At 36.0% G+C, this 21,616-nt stretch overlaps 2 protein-coding genes across 3 annotated transcripts in view; one reads left to right on the top strand and one right to left on the bottom strand.

Moving 5' to 3' along the window:
• LOC136031363 (liprin-alpha-3-like) overlaps nt 1–21,616 on the bottom strand; it is a 147,690-nt gene that overhangs the window by 74,190 nt on the left and 51,884 nt on the right. For both annotated transcript variants that reach the window (XM_065710864.1, XM_065710866.1), the window contains exons 4-5: nt 7,665–7,904; nt 5,695–6,018 (exon numbers count right to left, since the gene is read on the bottom strand). In XM_065710864.1, the coding sequence (XP_065566936.1) occupies nt 5,695–6,018; nt 7,665–7,904 (564 nt within the window). The remainder of the gene's footprint in view (nt 1–5,694; nt 6,019–7,664; nt 7,905–21,616) is intronic.
• On the top strand, nt 17,489–21,398 carry LOC136031359 (ATP-binding cassette sub-family F member 1-like). Its single transcript, XM_065710861.1, has one exon. The coding sequence runs from the start codon at nt 17,490–17,492 to the stop codon at nt 19,152–19,154; it is 1,665 nt and encodes a 554-aa protein (XP_065566933.1). The 5' UTR covers nt 17,489; the 3' UTR covers nt 19,155–21,398.

Below are 21,616 nucleotides of genomic sequence, written 5' to 3'. Positions count from 1 at the left end.
CTAGGTCACTTGTTCGCCTCTGAGTCCAAGCAAATTCAGTCCCCTCCCCCGTTTTCTATACAAGTACAGTAGACATTGTCCGCCACACGTCAGCCCAAAATTAATCCGACCTTCTATTCCTAATTCTATGACTATCTACCTTAGTTCTGCCCTAGAAATGATGTATGGACGGATGGATGATAGACTTATCTATCAACAAGTGAAATGACATCATTTTTGTACCATCCTAAAAAAGGGATATGCCATATTTGTCTCTCAATCACTCAGACTGTCTTTCTTGATTTTTTTACACAGTTTAACTATGGCTTGATGCCCGCAACTACTTGATTTAGCATCGACTTCAAGCTATACGCTAAATTGTAGATAAAAAAAATATAATTTTTTAAAGGCCTATATATATCAAATTGCTTCGAGAATTCAGTAAACAACGCAATTATCAGCTGGGTATACACAGTGCATGCTAAAATTTTTCAACACGAGGACTGGTCAAAAACTACTATAAAGTGGGAGGTTAAGGGGGCCGGCATTTTCCGTCACAATTGTGTCTCCTGTCTAAACCAGGACAAGACCGATTGAAAAAACTACGCCCTGGATTGGAAAGAAGCATCTAAATTCTAAAATTTTTTGGCTTAAATTGTAATTTCTTTTAGTTATTCCGCATTTTATTTTTTCACTTATCGATTTTTCGCTTTAAAACATGTTTCTTCAAGTTTTTTCTTTGTAATTTTTCTTTTTCGGTGGCGCCAAAGAAGTATTTTATTTGTACAGACGAAAAAGGGACAGTAGATTTTTATCAATCTATGATAAAAATCGTAAATCTGGTAAATCTGGATATTTACCAGATTTACCAGGATTTTGGTAAATCTGGTAAAAATGGTAAGAAACGTGGAGACATCAATTTATATACAATAGAAAATCGCAACATTTCCAGGCTCCATTTTACAGCCTCAACTTTTTTAACAGCCAGGAAAGGGACCAACCAAGAAAATGACCTTTCAGCACAAAGTAAACGTGGAATGATACGGAAATTGAGAAAAAAAAACTTTCAATCTGCTATCATATGTTAAATATCAATTTGCACGCCCATTCAAAGATAAAAATAAAGTTAAAATCATTATCTAATCATGAATGCCCCAAAAAACCGTAATTAAGGATTTAAAAGAAAAACAGCGTAGCTTTAAGAAGGGAAAGGGTTTCGTTTACCAAATTTTCGCTCTTTGATGCATAAATGAGAAACGCCTGAATCAAGAGCCCCTCCGGTTCTCAGTTTTCTAGACTATAAGCATAGACTTAAGTCAGCTAATAAAAAAAAGCTATAATGAGGGTCCTATCAATGTATGGTATATTAGATAAGTGAACCAATATGATTAATACTATGCATAAGAATAAAATTGCTGCGGTTAAGGTAGGGAGTGATGTTAGTAGTTGGTTCGCAATGGAATTGAGATTTAAGAAAGGTTATACCCTATACACTTTTATTTGGATTAATATCATGGACTCTATCTTAACGAAAATGGCAAAGGCTATGGAGTGACGTGGCATGAAAGTGGGAAGATAAAGCAGATACAAACGATTTGAGTATCCTAGATATAGATGGCGGCAAAATGAATAAGTTTTGGAGGTTTCGACTCCAGAGCAAAAGAATGGACTTCAAAACTAATGTTAAAAAGACTAAGTCGCTAAAACTAAGAATAAAGGGCGTTGAAGAGGTAATTTTCGGAATGTTCGGTAGGATGTTCAGTAACAAAAATCTGATCCTATAGAGGAAAAATATCTAGAGATCTTGGTGTTTCTGTTCTGTGTACAGTTAAGCAGTATTGGGGAACTTTTATTAAATTACAGAACCCATTGGCCAATCTGATCCTACAGAGGAAAAATATCTAGAGATTTGGTGTTTCTGCTCTGTGTACAGTTAAGCAGAATTGGAGAGCTTTTACTAAAATACATACCCCATTTGCCAATCTGAGCCTATAGAGAAAAATATCGGAACATTTTAGTATTTCTGTTCCGTGTATAGTTAAGCAGAACTGAAGAACTTTTATTGAAATACCAACCCCATTTGCCAATCTAACATTGTGGTATTTTTGTTCTGTGTACAGTTAAGCAGTATTGAGGAACTCTTATTAAAATACAGGTCCCATTCGCTAATCTGATCCTATAGAGGAAAAATGTCTAGAGATATAGTATTTCTGTTCTGTGTACAGTTAAGCAGTATTGAAGAACTTTTAATAAAATTTTATTCTGCTTAGTTATTTTTCTATTGTTCATTTTTTACTCTCTTTCTTGTTGTGTTGTTTTTTTGTGTTTTTTTTTTAATGATTCAAATTATTTTTGTTTTCTCTCTTTTTTTTCATTTTCGTTGAAAGGCTCTCGGATGTAGAGTTGAAATATTGGGAACTCTTTTTGTCAAATAATGTTTTTTTTTGTGTTTGCACGTTTTGTTCACTGCTTGATTTAAATTAAACCTGTTTTTCTCTCTTAAATTTTCTTAAATTCTCGTAGATTGAAAAGGAGTATAGTCTAAGATGTTCGGAACGAGGCATTCGATCAAGCAAAAAGCTTCACTTGACTGGGTAGCATGAATGGCAAAATTTTACTTGCAGTGACGATGTAAAAAGTAGAATAGCCAAGGGGTAGGTTTTTTTACTTCAAAAAGTTTGGAAAACACAAAGATAAGTCTGCGATTCAAAATTAAAAAATTGTGGTCGTTAATAGTCGTCAGTAATGACCTCTGTTAGTCATGACAGAAATCAAGCATAGTTCTGAAGTGTGGACGCTTTGAAAAGCTAAGAAAGACATTTTAAATGTCTTCTTTGAAGTCTAAAGTCACATTTTCCAGAAGAATAGGCTATTCAATAGGTGAAACTCAATAGGTGCTCATTTGAAAGTCCAAATATCAACAGGTAATAGGTGCTTAGAAACTCAATAAGTGCTCATTTGAAAAACCGAATATCAAACAATACTTTGTACAAAAAATACGCTTCCATCTCACTCTCTAGCTTTACAACGAAAGAAAAGCTAAGATTTCTAGACTATATTTTACGGGATAAGGCTGATAGCCAAAGATTGTGCCATCTGATTTACCAGATGTGTGATTTTGTCATCCATATGGGGGAAAACAGAAGCTAGAACATTCAAAAATGGAGTAGCAGGAGGTCCTAAAAAGAATTTAAAGGTAATTCAAACTTCATAGGAAGGCTCAAAGAGTGAAACTTCGAAAAGATTTGAGGAGGGGGGAGAACGTGCGCAACTGTTAGCCTCGGGCGAACGTTATTGTAATGAGTTGTTAACACCATAGTGTGAGTGTCGAATGAGAATATTTAAGTTTTCCTCTTTTTGTTGTAATTATTTAGTATAGTATTTCTATACTAGTATTTCTATACACAATTCTCTTAAATTATGACATTATCCATAAATGTGACAGAAGAAAAGGTATTTTTTTTTTTTACCTGTGAGTAAAAGATGTATACAAAAAAAAAGAAAAAAAACTCGCTAAAAAAGCGACAATTTTTTAAAGTAAGTAGATATAGAACTCCAGGACTTAAGAAATAATGTGTTACAGAAGCCTTGTTATAACTTTAGGAAACAGTTTTGATCCACCCAGGGAAAGGGGGAGGCGCTCATCACACTTACTCTGATTCAATTCTAGCATAATAATTGCTAAATGTCTTAAATTACATTAAATACTTTTACTTTATTTGGTTTTCCAAACGAAACTATTTCTTCAAGGCTCCAAGTTTGCTGTCCATGTGCTTATTCATTATTTGCAAAATTAACATTCTTCTAAAGGCCCAAATTAAAGTAGCATGTTTCTTCTTCATATATAGTGTCTTTTTTTCTATCTTTCTCTTCTTTCTTTATAAATTTATTTTCTTTATGTGTTTTCTACATATTTTCTTTATTTGTATTTGAAGTAACCAAAATCACACTTTAACTTATAAAGCATGATTTAGTAGGAACAAATACAAAAAAACTTTTCTGCATGCTGATCAATGGTCTGCGTTGCGCAGGTACCAATCTTCTGATTCAATACCTTCAGCAAGAAATTCCCGTGTTTTCCACCAAGATTTCTTCAGGTACCAATTTAGAACTGAGTTGACTCGGATTGAGCTTGCAGGGTCACACTATAGCCCCATTCCAAACCAAAAAACCAGCGACACCAAGACAAAAAGACTCGATTCCCTGACCTCAGGATTTCAAGTCCAGAGCGCTAACCACTCATCTAGGACGGGGGCATGTAGGAAGGTGCAGATATGGCAAATATTTATCACCTCTACACTCACGAAAATTGACAAATTCCCTCATATCTTTTGGATTCTACACGTTTCTGCTACTCAGTTTAAATTTAGGCACCTTTCTTTTAGCCCTCTCTCTTACACCTTTTTTTCTGAGACGGATGGACAAAGGAGTCACCCTTACAGGAAATAATACAGGATTCAGATAATTAGTAATGCAGGATTTAATCAAGACATGTCTTAATTACCTACACCTTTCAGAAGGTATTATTTCTCCAGATGTATTTCAATCCCAATTTTGTAAGTAATAGATCACAGCATTCGAAAGAGAACAACCATCTCAGGAAATTGTTTTACCAGTAAAAATTTTGGCTCAAAACGTTCAGTTGCAACTAGTACAAATGTTAAATAAAACAGTACAATAGCATAAAAGCATAACAGAACGAATGGAAATAGTAAACAGAATAGCACATGTAAATTGAATAGTAAATGCTACAAATGTGGAATCGAAACTTTGCAGTTACCAACTAGTTTAAAGATTAAATTTCTTTTTTTTACTAACCCCCAGAAAGTCTTGACCTTCTAAAATCCTAATGACCCCTTCATCTGATCACCTGATGAATTTACCTCTTCTGTATAAAGGGTTAATGCAGGAAACTAACAGGGGAAATTAATACTTTTTTAATTTTTGGGAGCGGTGGATCCAATACTCCTATTTTTGCATATCTGTAACACTCCCATATTCCTCTTTTTCTTTATCAAAATCAATCTCTTTGGCATCTCAAATAATTCTCAGGAGGACAAATTCAACCGAATTTACTTTGGTCTTCATTTGCTGCAGCTTCCTACTGCAAGTCCCTTTGAAACCTCATATTATGTCTCATTAGCATCTTGCCATTATTAACCTCATATTATGTAATAACATTATGAAACCTTATATCAACATCGGCAAAACTTCTTTCGAGGACAAATTTAACCGAATTTACAAGGTCTTCATTCCGTGCAGCTTTCCCCTAAAAGTCCCTTTGTAACCTCATGCTCTCATTAGCATCTTAGAATTAGCAACCTGATATTAAATAATAGCCTCATGTAACCTCACATTAGCATCTGAAATAATTCTGTCGAAAACAAGCTCAACTGAATCCATCCAGTCTTCATTCTGCGCAGCCTTCCCCTACAAGTCCCTTTGTAACGTCATGCTCTCATTAGCCTCTTGCAACTAGCAAACTGATATTACATAATAACCTCATGTAACCTCATATTAGTATCTGAAATAATTCTGTCGAAAACAAGCTCAACTGAATCCATTCCGTCTTTATTCTGCGCAGCCTTCCTCTACAAGTCCCTTTGTAACCTCATACTGTCATTAGCATCTTGCAACTAGCAAACTGATGTTACATAATAACCTCATATTAGCATCTCAAATAATTCTCTCGAAAACAAGCTCAACTGAATTTACCTGGTCTTCATTCTGCGCAGCTTTCTCCTGCAAGTCCCTCTGTAGCCTCATATTAGCTTCTTGCAATTTACTAACTTCTCTTTGACTTCGTGAAAGTGTTTCTTCTAAATCAGATATTTTGTTCGATAGCTCTGTACTTCGCCGTTGTGCAGCACCTAATTCAACAGTCTGCTTCTCAACAGTCATCTGAAGGTCTGTGATTTTAGCCATATCTGTTTTGAATTCTGGCTGAGTGATTTTGGCTTCTCCTTCTTCTCCAATTATGCCATTTGTCATAACAGCTTGCTCACTTTCTGGTGCTTCTTTAATTTTGTATTGTGCCAACTAAAAAAAAAAAGAAAAACAGTTTTTTTTGCATTTATATTGCAAAAAAAAAACCTCCCTATATTTTGAAATATAAATTTGCTCTCCCCCCCCCACACAGTTTTGGAGAATTGGTGGTAGTGAACATAGGAAAGTGGCATTATGAGCAGGGGTGCTACCACGGTCGGTTCCTAAAGTGCTACAATTGCCTAAATTTGCATGCTACACAGCGATTTTGGGTGCCTACTCAAAAAATTGACTTTAATAGTGCTGAAATAGCACTTTTGTGGTATTTAAGCAAACCTTAGTCCATGCTACAGTGCTACATGGCAGTCCAAGTGTAAAAACACGTATATACACTTCATTATTCCAAGAAAATCGTCTTCAAAGCTACTCAAATTTTGCAGTACTTTTGCCACCCATTGCTCCACGTCAGACACATGATTGAAGTACAAAAAAAATGTTAGGATTGGTTTTAGAGGGTATCCTTTCCAATTATACAATTAAATTACATGCCAAAGTTCGCTGACACTGCTAAATGTCGATTTTCCAACTTTGGCAAACGGGGCAAAATGCTGCAGATACGTGTTTTCGCCAGAAAAATCTTTGCAAGGTATTTTATTAGGACATTCTTGCATATACCTTTAGATTCATCTCTTTGAGCTGAAGTCACTGGTATATCTAACTCGGAAAGTGACTTTTCATGTATCGTGAATAGTTCATGTATGTTGCCTTGGGACGGCTGTACACATCATATAATAGTGCTAAAAAAGCAATTTCGTACTACAGGTGGCAACTCTGATATCAGTTAAAAAAGTGCCAATTTTTGGTATCTTTATTGAAAGACTTCCCCACTCCCCCCAAAAAATTCCCCCCATTTCCCATAGGTTTAAAAAAATCAATTTTGCCACCGTGCCCAAAGTTGAAAAATACATCTTCTCATCCCTACATTTAGGAAAATACACTTTTTGGTATCTTCATTGAAAAGAAAAAAACAATAGAATTACCCCTCTCCCTCTAATTTTCACAAATTGACGCCACCACTAAAAATAGGAAAATGATAAGATAAGCAATTAATTTTAAAAAAAAATCGTTATCACAAGCCCAAAAGGCGGAATTCAAATGTCATGATTAATAAACAAAAACAGGAGAAAACCATCAAAAAAGCTTAAAAAACAGCGATACACTTAAAATGAACAAATTGTTCATTAATCACTAAGAGACGAAAACAACTCACATCAGCTAGTATTGTACAGCAGAACCATCAAAATAATTACAAAAACCCTGCTAAAGGAATTTATGATTATGTCATTGACATTTTTTTCCCTATACATGGACTGTATAAGACCCATTTTAAAAAAAATTGTTTTTATAACTAATGATCTACACAAAAAAATTCAAACAAATAACATTCTTCGTACCTCATGAACATTTCAGGTTGGGTCCTAAGAAATTTCCTTAAATTGTAGCTTTTAATCAAATTATACTAAGCAAATTAAAAAAAAGTATACATATTACAGAATTAAAATTGTACTAGTCTAGAAAGACTACCTCTATAGGCTTCAAATGGGGGGTGGGGGTGTTTTTTTTATAGTGATCCTTGGAAAAATTGTGCCTTTGATTTAAAATATACTCTAAACTATTCAATGTCTCATAAAACTTAATACCTCCTCATTTTTACGTTGGACTTCATCTTCCAGCGTGCTACATTTTTGCTGGGCCTGTCTTAACTTTTCCCTAACTTTTTCATCAAGCGCCTTGTGATGTTCAAATAAGCTCTTTAATGCTTTTAACACTTCTACTTCACTGGAAACACCAGACTGGGATGCCGCTTGTCGTTTCACAACTGTCATCCGAAGTGACCTCTCATGACGAGATACAAGACATTCCAAATGCTCTAATAGTAACTGAAAAGAATAAAATATTAATTCGCATTTAAACTATTACAGGTTGAATTGAAACAAAGTTGTGTTAACCCCTGCAGTAATTTCTACTGGTACAACTATCATCCGAAGTGACCTCTCATAACGAGATACAAGACATTCCAAATGCTCCAATAGTAACTGAAAAGAATAAACTATTAATTTGCGTTTAAACTATTATAGGTTGAATTAAAACATAGCTGTGTTCAACCCTGCAGTAATTTCTACTAGCCATGACAAAATCATGGAATGACATATATGACACAATAATGACAATAGTCAAGACATAATAAAATTGATCATCTGAAAGACTTCGTGTATGGAATGTTTCTAGGATGCAATGTCAGCACGATGGAATTCTCCTTATTGGGGCCCTCTAACCCATAAATAAGGAGAAATTTGTAAACACAATGAGAGGCCAGCAGATTTAATAATAAAAAACGTGTTAAAACTGAGGTGTCGGACATTGGGGAAGTACCTAAAGCGGTAAGATACAAGGCTGGTTTTCAGTTAGGGTAAATAAGAAGGCAATCAATTAACACCGAAGTTCAATTAACACAAAGGGGGGTATTCTGATATTAATGCCCCTTGCTGTATATAACATTAGTATATAGCCTCCATAATACTTATTATGTGTTACTTTAACTCAAACTATCTTGGATTCAGCTAGTTATAAAATAAGAGAAATGATTGTCAGCCAAAAATAATCAGCCACATATGACAAGTACAAACACACAATAAAAAATAAACAAATATAAAAACTGAATTCCCTCATTTTAAAATCACCATTGTCTTCATTATATGTATTGCAGAGGGCACTGTATTATTGTTCAGCTTTCTGAGTTTGCAGAGTTTAGCACCTTTCTATGTCACTTTTCAACTGCCACTCCAAGAGTGGTAGTTGCAGTGACAAACACGAAAAACAATCTGAAAATAAATTCTGATGCTTCACCATGTATTTAACCAGAGTTAACAAGAGCTAAGAGGCATGAAGAGCTAAGAGCCAAGAGATCACATGGTATGAGCTCTAACAAAATTCTATGAATCAATAGATTGATTTAAAAGGAAAATAAGAGGCTTAATGCCGGTCAGGATTTAAAATAAGAGTTGTGAGTCACGATGTCCTTCTAAATATAAAAATTCATTAAGATCCGATCACCCACTCGTATGTTATTAATACCTAATTTTTTCTAATTTTTCATCTCCCTTTAGCCCCCCAGATGGTCAAATCTGGGAAAACGACTTTATCAAATCAATTTGTGCAGCTCCCTGACACGCCTACCAATTTTCATCGTCCTAGCACGTCCAGTATCACCAAACTCGCCAAATCGCTGAACCCCTCCGCCCAACTCCCACAAAGAGAGCGAATCTAGTACGGTTCCGTCAATCACGTATCAAAGACATTTGTTTATTCTATCCACCAAGCTTCATCCCGATTCCTAGACTCAAAGTGTTTTCCAAGATTTCCCCCTCCAACTCCCCCCAATGTCAGAAGATCTGGTTCGGATTTGAAATAAGAGCTCTGGGACATGAATTCCTTCTAAATATCAAATTTCATTAAGATCCGATCACCTATTTGTAAGATAAAAATACCCCAATTATCACGTTTTCCAAGAATTCCGGTTTCCCCCTCCAATCCCCCCAATGTCACAGGATCTGGTCGGAATTTAAAATTAGAGCTTTAAAGCACAAGATCCTTCTAAATATCAAATTGAGATTAAGATCTGGTCACCCTTTCGTAAGTTACAAATACCTCAATTTTCGAAATTACCCCCCCCCCAACTCCACCAAAAAGAGCAGATCCGATAATGTCAGTCACGTATCTTAGACAGGTTTTTATTCTTCCCGCCCAGTTTCATCCTGATCTCTCCGCTTTAAGTATTTTCTAAGATTTCTGGTCTCCCCCCCCCAATGACGCTGGATCCGGTTGAGATTTAAAATAAGAGATCTGAGTTAAGAGGTCCTTTAAAATATGAAATTTCATTAAGATCCGATCATTCCTTCGTAAGTGGAAAATACGTCATTTTTTTATTTTTCAGAATTAACCCCCCCCCCCCAAATAGAGAGGATCCGTTCCAATTATGTAAATCACGTATCTAAGACTGCTGCTTATTTTTCCCAACAAGTTTCATCCCGATCCCTCCAATCTAAGCGTTTTCCATCATTTTAGGATCCCCCACCCCAAACTCCCCCCAATGTTACCAGATCGGGTCGCAACTTAAAATAAGAGCTTTAAGACGCGATATCCTTCGAAACATCAAATTTCATTGAGATCCGATCACCCGTTCGTAAGTTAAAAATACCTCATTTTTTCTAATTTTTCAGATTCCCATGTTTTTACCCGAATTAAAAACTGCAGCTACCACTTGTAGAGGCCACAGTTAGAAACTAATAAGAAAAAATAGTTTAGCGTTTTCCTAGATGTTAAAACAGAATGAATAACCACAAATATCACTGCCAGTGTCACTTGGAGTGACCATAGAATGGCCACCATAAAATACCAATAAAAGAAGAAAGTTTAGCGTTTTCCCACGTGTTTAACCAGAGTTGAAAACTATATCTGCCAATCCCAGAGTGGCACTTGTAGTGGCCACCATGATAAATCAATAAGAGAAGAAAGTTTAGCTCTTATCCACGTGTTTAATCAGAACTAACAAGAGCTAAGAGCTCATATGGCACTTGTGACGAGGCGAGAAGAGCTAAGAGCCAAGAGATCATATGGTATGAGCTCTAACAAAATTCTATGAATCAATAGATTGATTTTAAAAAGGAAAATAAGAGGCTTAATGCCGGTCATGATTTAAAAAAGAGCTCTGAGTCACGATGTCCTTCTAAATACTAAAATTCATTAAGATCCGATCACCCACTCGTAAGCTATAAAAACCTAATTTTTTCTAATTTTTCCTCTCCCTTTAGCCCCCCAGATGGTCGAATCTGGGAAAATGACTTTATCAAGTCAAATTGTGCAGCTCCCTTACACGCCTACCAATTTTCATAGTCCTAGCACGTCCAGAAGCACCAAACTCGCCAAATCACTGAACCCCTCCCCCCAACTCCTCCAAAGAGAGCGAATCCAGTACGATTCTGTCAATCACGTATCAAGGACATTTGTTAATTCTATCCACCAAGCTTCATCCCGATTCCTCCACTCTAAGTGTTTTTTTTCCAAGATTTCCCCCTCCAACTCCCCCCAATGTCAAAAGATCTGGTCGGTATTTGAAATAAGAGCTCTGAGACATGGATTCCTTCTAAAAATCAAATTTCATTAAGATCCGATCATCTATTCATAACATAAAAATACCCCAATTTTCACGTTTTCCAAGAATTCCAGTTTCCCCCTCCAACTCCCCCCAATGTCACAGGATCTGGTCGGAATTTAAAATTAGAGCTTTAAAGCACAAGATCCTTTTAAATATCAAATTTCATTAAGATCTAGTCACCCTTTCGTAAGTTACAAATACCTCAATTTTCAAATTACCCCCCCCCCAACTCCCCCAAAGAGAACACATCCGGTCCAGTTATGTCAGTCACGTATCTTAGACAGGTTTCTATTCTTCGCATCCAGTTTCATTCTGATCTTACCGCTTTAAGTATTTTCTAAGTTTTCCGGTCCCCCCAACTGCCCCCCCCAATTACGCTGGATCCGGTTGAGATTTAAAATAAGAGATCTAAGTTACGAGGTCCTTCTTAATATGAAGTTTCATGAAGATCCAATCACCCCTTCGTAAGTTGAAAACACGCAATTTTTTCTAATTTTTCAGAATTAATCCCTCCCCCAATAGAGCGGATCCATTCCAATTATGTAAGTCACGTATCTAAGACTTCTGCTTATTTTTCCAAGCAAGTTTCATCCCGATCCCTCCAATCTAAGCGTTTTCCATGATGTTAGGTTCCCCCACCCCAAACTTCCCCCAATGTCACCAGATCCGGTCGGGATTTAAAATGAGCGCTTTGAGACACGACATCCTTCTAAATATCAAATTTCATTGAGATCCAATCACCCGTTCGTAAGTTAAAAATACCGCATTTTTTCTAATTTTTCAGAATTAACCCCCCCCCCCCCAACTACCCCAAAGAGAGCAGATCTGTTCCGGTTATGTCAATCATGTATCTAGGACTTGTGCTTATTTTTCCCACCAAGTTTCATCCCGATCCCTCCACTCTAAGTGTTTTCCAAGTTTTAGGTTTCCCCCTCCCAACTCCCCCCCCCAATGTCACCAGATACGGTCGGGATTTAAAATAAGAGCTCTCAGACACGGTATCCTTCTAAATGTCAAATTTCATTGAGATACGATCACACGTTCGTAAGTTAAAAATACCTCATTTCTCTAATTTTTTAGAATTACCCCCCCCCCAACTACCCCAAAGAGATCAGATCCGTTCCGGTTATGTCAATCATGTATCTCGGACTTGTGCTTATTTTCCCCAACAAAGTTTCATCCCGATCCCTCCACTCTAAGTGTTTTCTAAGTTTTAGGTTTCCCCCTCCCAACTCCCCTCAATGTGACCAGATCCGGTCGGGATTTAAAGTAAGAGCTCTGAGAAACGATATCCTTCTAAATATAAAATTTCATTGAGATCCGATCACTCGTTCATAAGTTAAAAATACCGCATTTTTTCTAATTTTTCAGAATTCCCCCCCCCCCCCGCAACTCCCTTAAACATAGCAGATCCGTTCCGGTTATCTCAATAATGTATCTAGGTCTTCTGCTTATTTTTCCCACCAAGTTTCATCCCGATCCCTCCACTCAAAGCGTTTTCCAAAATTTTAGGTTTCCCTTCTCCAACTCCCCCAAATGTCATTAGATCTGGTCAGGATTTAAAATAAGAGCTCTGAGACACGATATCATTCCAAACATCAAATTTCATCAAGATCCATAAGTTAAAATAACTCATAAGTTAAAAATACTTCATTTTTTCTATTTTTTCGAATTAATCGGCCCCCACCCCCCCCCCAGATGGTCAAATCGGGAAAATGACTATTTCTAATTTAATCTGGTTCGGTCCCTGATACGCCTGCCAGATTTCATCGTCCTAGCTTACCTGGAAGTGCCTAAAGTAGCAAAACTGGGACCGACAGACAGACAGACCGTCAGAATTTGCGATTCCTATATGTCACTTGGTTAATACCAAGTGCCATAAAAAGGTGAACTGGATTACCTCGTCAATAACACAGTTATTGAGCATAAGAAGGTGGCCACTGAACAATTTGGCAAGCAAGCATAGAACAGAATTAAGACTAACTATTTCAGTAATTTGAATGTGTAATATTGTATTACCAATTTTGAGGTCACAGACTTGGGTTGTCAATGTTAGCAGCTCTGCAAGGTTTCTCGAAAAAAAACTCCTAGTGATGAGCTTAGAAAAAAACTATCCACTCCAGGTGTGGTAGCTGAGGAAATCAGCCAGCTTATGAAGGAGTTTCTTGAGTCAGAAAGCTTGAAATAATTCAGAAAACTGATAGTCAAACTGTAACTATGTAGTCTCTAAGGTTGGTTTAAGTGCCTTGACAAGAGCCCAACATAGGGTTGTCCAGTAAGGCCTACGTGAGGATGTAGACAACTAGAATACAAGAATTTTAGAAATTTTTGAGTTGAGGGATAAGGGGGAAGCCAAAAAAATCTATCCATGCTATAATCTATTCTCTAAAGCCGATTCTGATGTTTTTACTGGTCTTCTGAGCGATTTTAGAAATGTTTTCTAAAATATTTTAGAAACATTTAAACTGGAATTTTAGAAATTTTTGAGTTTGGGGAAGAGGGGGAATTAAAACATATTCCCATGACATAATTTGTCCTCTAAAGTCGACTCTGATGTTTTTACTGGTCTATCTCTCAGCGGTTTTGAAAAATTGAAAGTATTTAAACCAGATTTTAGAAATTTTTGAGTTGGGGGAGAAGGTGGAACCCAAAAACATCTTCTCATGACATAATCTATCCTTTAAAATCGATTCTGATGCTTTTACTGGTCTTTCTCTCAGCGCTTTAGAAAAAATTAAAAAGTATCTAAACTAGAATTTTGGAAATTTTTGAGTTGGGGTAGGAGGGGGTATTCAAAAACTTCTTCTCGAGACATAATTTTTATCTAAAGTCAATTCTGATGTTTGTAATGGCGTATCTCGAAGCACTTTAGAAAAGTTTAAAAGAAACAAAACTTGAATTTTTTAAAATTTTCATTTGGGGGAGAGGAGGGAAGTCAAAAACATCGCCCCATGACATAATCTATCCTCCAAAGTCGATTCTAATATCTTTACTTGTATATCTCTCAGCACCATAGAAATATTTAAAAAGGTATCCAAACTAGAATTCTAAAAAATTGAGCTGGGGGAGGAGGAGGAATTCAAAAAAAATCTTCCCATATGACATAATTTGTCCTCTGAAGTCGATTCTGATGTATTTAATGGTCCAACCCTCAGTGCTTTTAGTAATATTGTTCAAAAATATTTTAGATATTCAAAAAGTATCTAAACTAGAATTTTTAAAAATTTTGAGTTGGGAGAAGAGGGGGAGAATTAAAACATCTTCCTATGATATAATTTGTCCTCTTAAGTCAACTCTGATGTTTTTATTGGCCTATCTCTCAGCGCTTTAGAAAAATTTAGAAAGTATCTAAACTAGAATTTTAGAAATTTTTGAGTTGAAGGAAAAGGGTGAAGCCAAAAACATATATCCATGACATTATCTATCCTCTAAAGTCGATTCTGATGTTTTCACTGGTCTATCTCTCAGTGCTTTAGAAAATTTAAAAAGTATCGTAAGTAGAATTTTTGAAGTTTTGAGTCGGGGGAGGAAGGGGAATTCAAAAACATCATCCCATGACATAATTTGTCCTCTAAAGTCGATTCTGGTGTTTTTACCGGTCTATCTCTCAGCACTTTAGAAATATATAAAAAGTATCTAAACTAGAATTATAGAAATTTTGGAGTTGGGGGAGGAGGGGAAGTGAAAAACATGTTCCCATGACATGATCAGTAGTAGTAGCAATAGTAGGAGCAGTAGCAGCAGCAGTAGTATTAGCATTAGTAGTAGTAGTAGAAAACTATAGGATATCTTCAAGGTTTTATAAAACAATCCATAGAGATAAAATTGAAGAGTATGAGAGAAATTAGTAATAGAGAGTAAAACCTTGGAAAAACGCAAGGTTAGCTATGTGGAGCTTTAGTCAGACACTTCCAGTTCCGCTGGAAAAGCACTGGAAAGTAGTAGTAGTAGTAGTGGCAGTAGCTGTAGTATTTATTTGGACAAAGAAGTCATTTGGAGAAAGTAGTAGTAGTAATAGTAGCAGTAGCAGTATTTATTTGGGCAAATAAGTTATTTGGGGAAAGTAGTAGCAGTAGAAGTAGTAGCAACACTTGTAGGAGCAGCAGTAGCAGTATTACTTGGGGAAAGTATTACTAGTAGTAGTAGCAGTCGTAAAAAAAATTTAAGAGATCTCTAAGGTTTTATAAGACAACCCACAGAGATAAAATTGAAGAATCTGAGAGAAATTACTAAAAGAATTACTAAAAATTACTAAATAGAATTACTTTGTTATGATGCTAGCTTAAAAAAATTAACCAAATTATGTTTTCAGTATTTTAAAAGCAATTAGTGAAAACAAAGAACTACCACATAATGAAAAATACGTCACATAATAGAATCTTACTTATGTTTCAGTGTATGAATGGTTTAACCCCTGATGTTTTTAAGAGTTTTATCAAATTAATAGTGACCTGCATAATTATGGAACTAGGCAAAGTGATAATATAGTTGTTGATTTGAGTTGTGGTACCAGGTATTCATTTTCAATGAAACATCTTGGTCCATCTGTATGGAATCAGCTACCATTGAGTAGTTGGGTGGTGGAACACGTACCTCAGTTTAAAAAGAATTTAAAAGATTATTTTTTGGGGGAAAATCGTTCAATTTTATTATGGCTGTTAGGGTGGGTTGGAGAGGAATAGGAGCTGGAGAGATAAGGGTAGGATGGGCAGGGAAAAAGGTGGGGTTGAAAGGCAAGGGCGGGCAGGGGAGGAGGGAGTATTGGAGATTGAATTTATTATTATTATTTTTCTTTTATATTTTTGTTTATATATTATTTTCAATTCAGTTACTGATTTATATACTTTTTTCTTGTGTATAGGCTATAGTTTATTTCTAATAGTTGTAAATAAATGGCTGATGTTTAAATAAACAGCTGAATTAAAAGGTAAGTAGTTACGTGGGCTTTCGCGTGAACAAAAATCCTCCTAGGTTTTCTCCAGCGCAAAATTTTTGTGTGATTTATTTGTTTGTTTTTGAATATGGAATAATACTTATGAATTTATTACAGTCTTTAACTATAAAAAAGGAGGAAAAACAATCAAAGGCATATAAGAAATAGGGATATTTAAAAACAAAAAGTTAATTTGCATTATCAATATATTGAAAAAAAATATTCCTATTTGATGGATTAGTGTTGCCACACGGCAGTCAAAAAAAGTGCACACCGGTTTCTGTCTCATAGATTTCTGAGCATTGTTTGGAAAATACCTTAACAGCCCTAGCTATAAGGTACTCCAGAAAAAAAAAATAATAAAGAACACAAAATAGTACCAGGAAATTGAAGACATAACAAACAACGCAATAAAAAATATTGATAATTCAACAAACCAGATTTTATCTAGGTATAAAAATGTATAGAATTTAATCAAAAACCTAGACAGCTCACTGTTTAAAGCACCAAATTTTAGGAACAAATAAAATCTTTTTTAATGTTAGTTTCTTTGAAAAAGGCTCATTAGAGAATGGTTGAGATCTTTGATCTACATTATTCTTTTGCATACATCATGGCAGTACCCTCAAAGTGACGTCATCTTGTTTCTGAATATCATAGTAGAGTATATCCAGAAAAATTATTTTTTATGACATCAGAGATGGGGAAAAACCATGACGTCATTTTCACTATATATATACTTGTGATTCCGGATGCATCAACCAGTTGATATTCATAATGAATAGTGTAAAAAAAATATTTATTGGAACTGCAGTTGTGAGTGTCGCAGCCATTTGTGTTGTTGGTGTTACAAAAAATATTAGAAAAATGTTGGAGGTTTCTGAACCTGTTGTTGAAACCCTAGCTGCCAATAGTATGAAGAGACAGGAGGCAAACAAAGTTGCTGCAAAGCCTGTGGAGTCGCAAAAAAAATTTAATGAGGAAGGATTCGTTGAAGATTCTCAAAAAGGTGAGCCAAAAAAATTTAACGACAACCTACCAAAGCTCTCACAGTCTAAGCTACTGGAAAGGGATCAAAAAATTCTGCAGAAAGTTGCTGAGCCTGTAACCGTAGCGGTTAAAAGTATGAAGAGACAGGAGATGGGAATAGATAAAAAAGACGCCAAAGCACGCAAAGCTGCAAAATCTGAAACTTCAAAAAAAGAGAAACAAGTGGAAAAGGCACCACTTGCCGAAGATTTTGACAAGGAAGGATTCGGTGAAGATTTTCAAAAAGGTGAGCCTAAAAAATTTAACACTGACCTACCAAAGCTCTCACGCAAGGATAAAAAGAAATTTAAAAAAGAGCAGGCAGCTAAGAAAAGTACAGCATCTAAAATGGAAAGTTCCGGCACTAGTGCATGTGAGGAGGCCTTTTCTCTGTCTCCGGTACAACAACTTGCTAAAACCCGAGGCAAAATTGAAGATATAAAAATTGACATTTTGTCAATTAAAGCAGGTAGCTTTGAGATTTTGTCGAATACCTCATTATTAATAACAATGGGCAGAAGGTACGGCCTTGTCGGCCGAAATGGAGCTGGTAAGACAACATTGCTTCGTCATATTGCTGAGAAAAAACTTCCAATCCCTCAGCATATTGACGTATTACTTTGTGAACAGGAAGTTGTAGCTGATGAAACAACGCCAGTTCAATACCTTCTGAATGCAGACACTCTCCGCACAAAACTACTCGCTGAAAGAGAAAAACTTGAAACGTATCAAGAAAAATATGGGGAAAATATTGAAAAAATCACAAAAAAACTTCACTGTATAAACAGTGAATGGCAAGCAATTGGAGCTGACTCAGCAGAATCTAAAGCTCGTCAAATTCTTTCTGGGCTTGGATTTGATTATCCTATGCAAAACAAAGCTTCAAAAGACTTGTCTGGTGGCTGGCGGATGAGGATGTCGCTAGCCCGAGCCTTATACCTGGAACCCACGCTATTGTTGCTCGATGAGCCTACAAACTCCCTAGATAAAAATGCATATTTTTGGCTTGACAACTACCTTCAAACATGGAAAAAGACACTACTAATCGTGTCGCACGATCAATCCATCCTAGACAACGTCTGTACAGACATAATTCATGTCTGTACAGACCAAAAAAAACTATTATATTTCAAGGGAAATTATTCCCAATATAATTATATATTAGACCAAAAGAGAAAAAAAACTCTAAAAGAGTATGAAAAACAGGAGAAGAAAATAAAAGATATTAAAGCCCAAGGGGGGTTGTCAAAAAAGCAAGCTGAATCCAAAAAAAAACGAGTGCTTAAAAGAGAGCAAGAAAAGAAGAAGTTGAAAGACAAGGACGCTAATGCTCCCGAATTGCTTCAAAAACCTTTTCAAAAATATTTAGTGCATTTTTCCTTTCCAGCTACATCCGACCTGCGATCTTCCATTCTTGAAATGGAAAAGGTTACATTTGGATGGATACCGGAAAGGCCTCTATTTGAGGAAGTCGAATTTAGTATAAACCAACAATCACGTGTGGCTATCATGGGACCAAATGGTGTGGGGAAATCCACATTTTTAAAATTAATAGTCGGTGAAGAAAAACCTCAGAAAGGAAAAGTAACATGTTCCAATCTAAAGATTGGAAAATTCAGCCAGCATTCAGAAGAGCACCTCCCTGCTAATGAGTCTCCCACAGAATATCTGCTGCGGCGCTTTAGCGCATTACTAGAAGGAAAGCCTCAAAATGCAAGAAAGGCCTTGGGCACAATGGGCCTGTCCCCACACGCCCACTATATAAAAAACAAAGACCTATCTGGTGGTCAGAAAGTTAGGGTTGTCCTAACTGAGTTATTTCTTACTGCCCCACAACTCCTCGTCCTTGATGAACCCACAAATAAGTTGGATAATGAATCCATAAACGCGTTAAAAAACGCGTTAAATGCCTATAAAGGTGGGGTTGTGATGGTCACCCACAATGATCATCTAATAGAAGGTTATACCCTCTATGTGATTGAAAATCAGACAATCAAAAAAAAAAAGGAATGACGATTACAAAAAAAAATATTGCAAGCCTTAGGGGAACAGATTAGCAATCCTAATATTGCTGCCCACCAACCAAATCGAAATCTTCAGTTCAAATCAAATGTTGGCTTAATTGTCTGCAACTGTTGGCTTTGCTTTAGATCCAACTGTTGGCTTTATTGTCTGCAACTATTGGCTTTGTTTTAGATCCAACTGTTGACTTAATTGTCTGCAGCTGTGGCTTTCCCTTCGAAAATGTATTAGTTTTACTTCCAACTGTTGGCTTTATTGTCTGCAGCTGTTGGCTTTGTTTTAGATCCAACTGTTGGCTTAGTTGTCTGCAGCTTTGGCTTTCCCTTCGAAAATTTATTAGTTTTACTTCCAATTGTTGGCTTTATTGTCTGCAGCTGTTGGCTTTGTTTTAGATCCAACTGTTGACTTAATTGTCTGCAGCTTTGGCTTTCCCTTCGAAAATGTATTAGTTTTACTTCCAACTGTTGGCTTTATTGTCTGCAGCTGTTGGCTTTGTTTTAGATCCAACTGTTGGCTTATTTGTCTGCAGCTTTGGCTTTCCGTTCGAAAATGTATTAGTTTTACTTCCAACTGTTGGCTTTATTGTCTGCAGCTGTTGGCTTTTTTTAGATCCAACTGTTGGCTTAGTTGTCTGCAGCTTTGGGTTTCGTTGTCCCCTTCAAAAATGTAGTAGTTTTACTTGCAACTGTTGGCTTTATTGTCTGCAGCTGTTGGCTTTGTTTTAGATCCAACTTTTGGCTTAATTGTCTGCAGCTTTGGCTTTCCCTTCGAAAATGTATTAGTTTTACTTCCAACTGTTGGCTTTATTGTCTGCAGCTGTTGGCTTTGTTTTAGATCCAACTGTTGGCTTAATTGTCTGCAACTTTAGCCTTCCCTTCGAAAATGTATTAGTTTTACTTCCAACTGTTGGCTTGATTGTCTGCAGCTGTTGGCTTTTTTTTAGATCCAACTGTTGGCTTAGTTGTCTGCTGCTTTGGGTTTCGTTGTCCCCTTCAAAAATGTACTAGTTTTACTTGCAACTGTTGGCTTTATTGTCTGCAGCTGTTGGCTTTGTTTTAGATCCAACTGTTTGTTTTATTGTCTGCACCTTTTGGTTTAGTTGTACCCGCCGAAAATGTATTAGTTTTACTTGCAACTGTTGGCTTTATTGTCTGCAGCTGTAGGCTTTGTTTTACATCCAACTGTTGGCTTAATTGTCTGCAGCTTTTGGTTCAGTTGTCCTCTTCGAAAATGTATTAGTTTTACTTGCAACTGTTGGCTTTATTGTCTGCAGCTGTTGGCTTTGTTTTAGATCCAACTGTTTGTTTAATTGTCTGCAGCTTTTGGTTTAGTTGTACCCGCCGAAAATGTATTAGTTCTACTTGCAACTGTTGGCTTTATTGTCTGCAGCTGTTGGCTTTGTTTTACATCCAACTGTTGGATTAATTGTCTGCAGCTTTTGGTTTAGTTGTCCTCTTCGAATATGTATTAGTTTTACTTGCAACTGTTGGCTTTATTGTCTGCAGCTGTTGGCTTTGTTTTAGATCCAACTGTTGGCTTAATTGTCTGCAGCTTTTGGTTTAGTTGTACCCGCCGAAAATGTATTAGTTTTACTTGCAATTGTTGGGTTTAGTTGTACACGCTGAAAATGTATTAGTTTTACTTTCAACTGTTGGCTTCATTGTCTGCAGCTGTTGGGTTTGTTTTAGAACCAACTGTTGGCTTAATTTTCTGCAGCATTGGGTTTAGTTATCCCCGTCAAAAATGTATTAGTTTTATTTGCAATTGTAGGGTTTAGTTGTACCCGCCGAAACTTTATTAGTTTTAATTGCAACTGTTGGCTTTATTGTCTGCAGCTTTTGGTTCAAACATTATGCTCTAACCATGTTCTAACATGGTCTAAATCATGTTCTAACCTTAGTTTCACTTATGGGGATTCATTTCCTTTTCTGAAGCTAGCAGGGCATTGGAGCTCCGGAGATTTGTTTAAAGCTTCACTTTAATGGTAATGTTTATATCTCTGTCTGTTTTATAAGTTTATTTTAATAGCACTACAGTAAAACGATTTTTTTTTTAATCAAGCACACCAGGCAATATAATATATACATCTTTAGCCATGATCAAGTCAGTAACGTTATATTCCTTAGATTGCTCATTTTCGAAGAAATATGCAAACGTTTATAAACTACAAATTTTTACACTCAAGATTGTCTTGGAAACAACCTTCCATCGTATGCATTCTCCTTGTCCAAGCTATTCCTTTTCTTTCTTTCTTTGAACTTTATATATATATATATATATATATATATATATATATATATATATATATATATATATATATATATATATATATATATATATATATAAAATATCTATATATATAAAAATAAGTTGTTTGTCTGTCTGTCGACTGACGTCATGTTTATCAACTGACGTCATTATAAGGATTGAGCTGTATGTCGTCATGAAGTTGT

The sequence above is a fragment of the Artemia franciscana genome, chromosome 9, assembly GCF_032884065.1.
Source record: "Artemia franciscana chromosome 9, ASM3288406v1, whole genome shotgun sequence".
Classification (NCBI taxonomy): Eukaryota; Metazoa; Arthropoda; class Branchiopoda; order Anostraca; family Artemiidae; genus Artemia; species Artemia franciscana.
The sequence above is the reverse complement of the archived record's forward strand: the minus strand, read 5'-3'. Positions and strand labels throughout refer to the sequence as shown.

Excerpts from the sequence above, each read along its gene's own strand:
- LOC136031359 (XM_065710861.1), top strand. The coding sequence starts at position 17,490 with ATGGAAAGTTCCGGCACTAGTGCATGTGAGGAGGCCTTTTCTCTGTCT.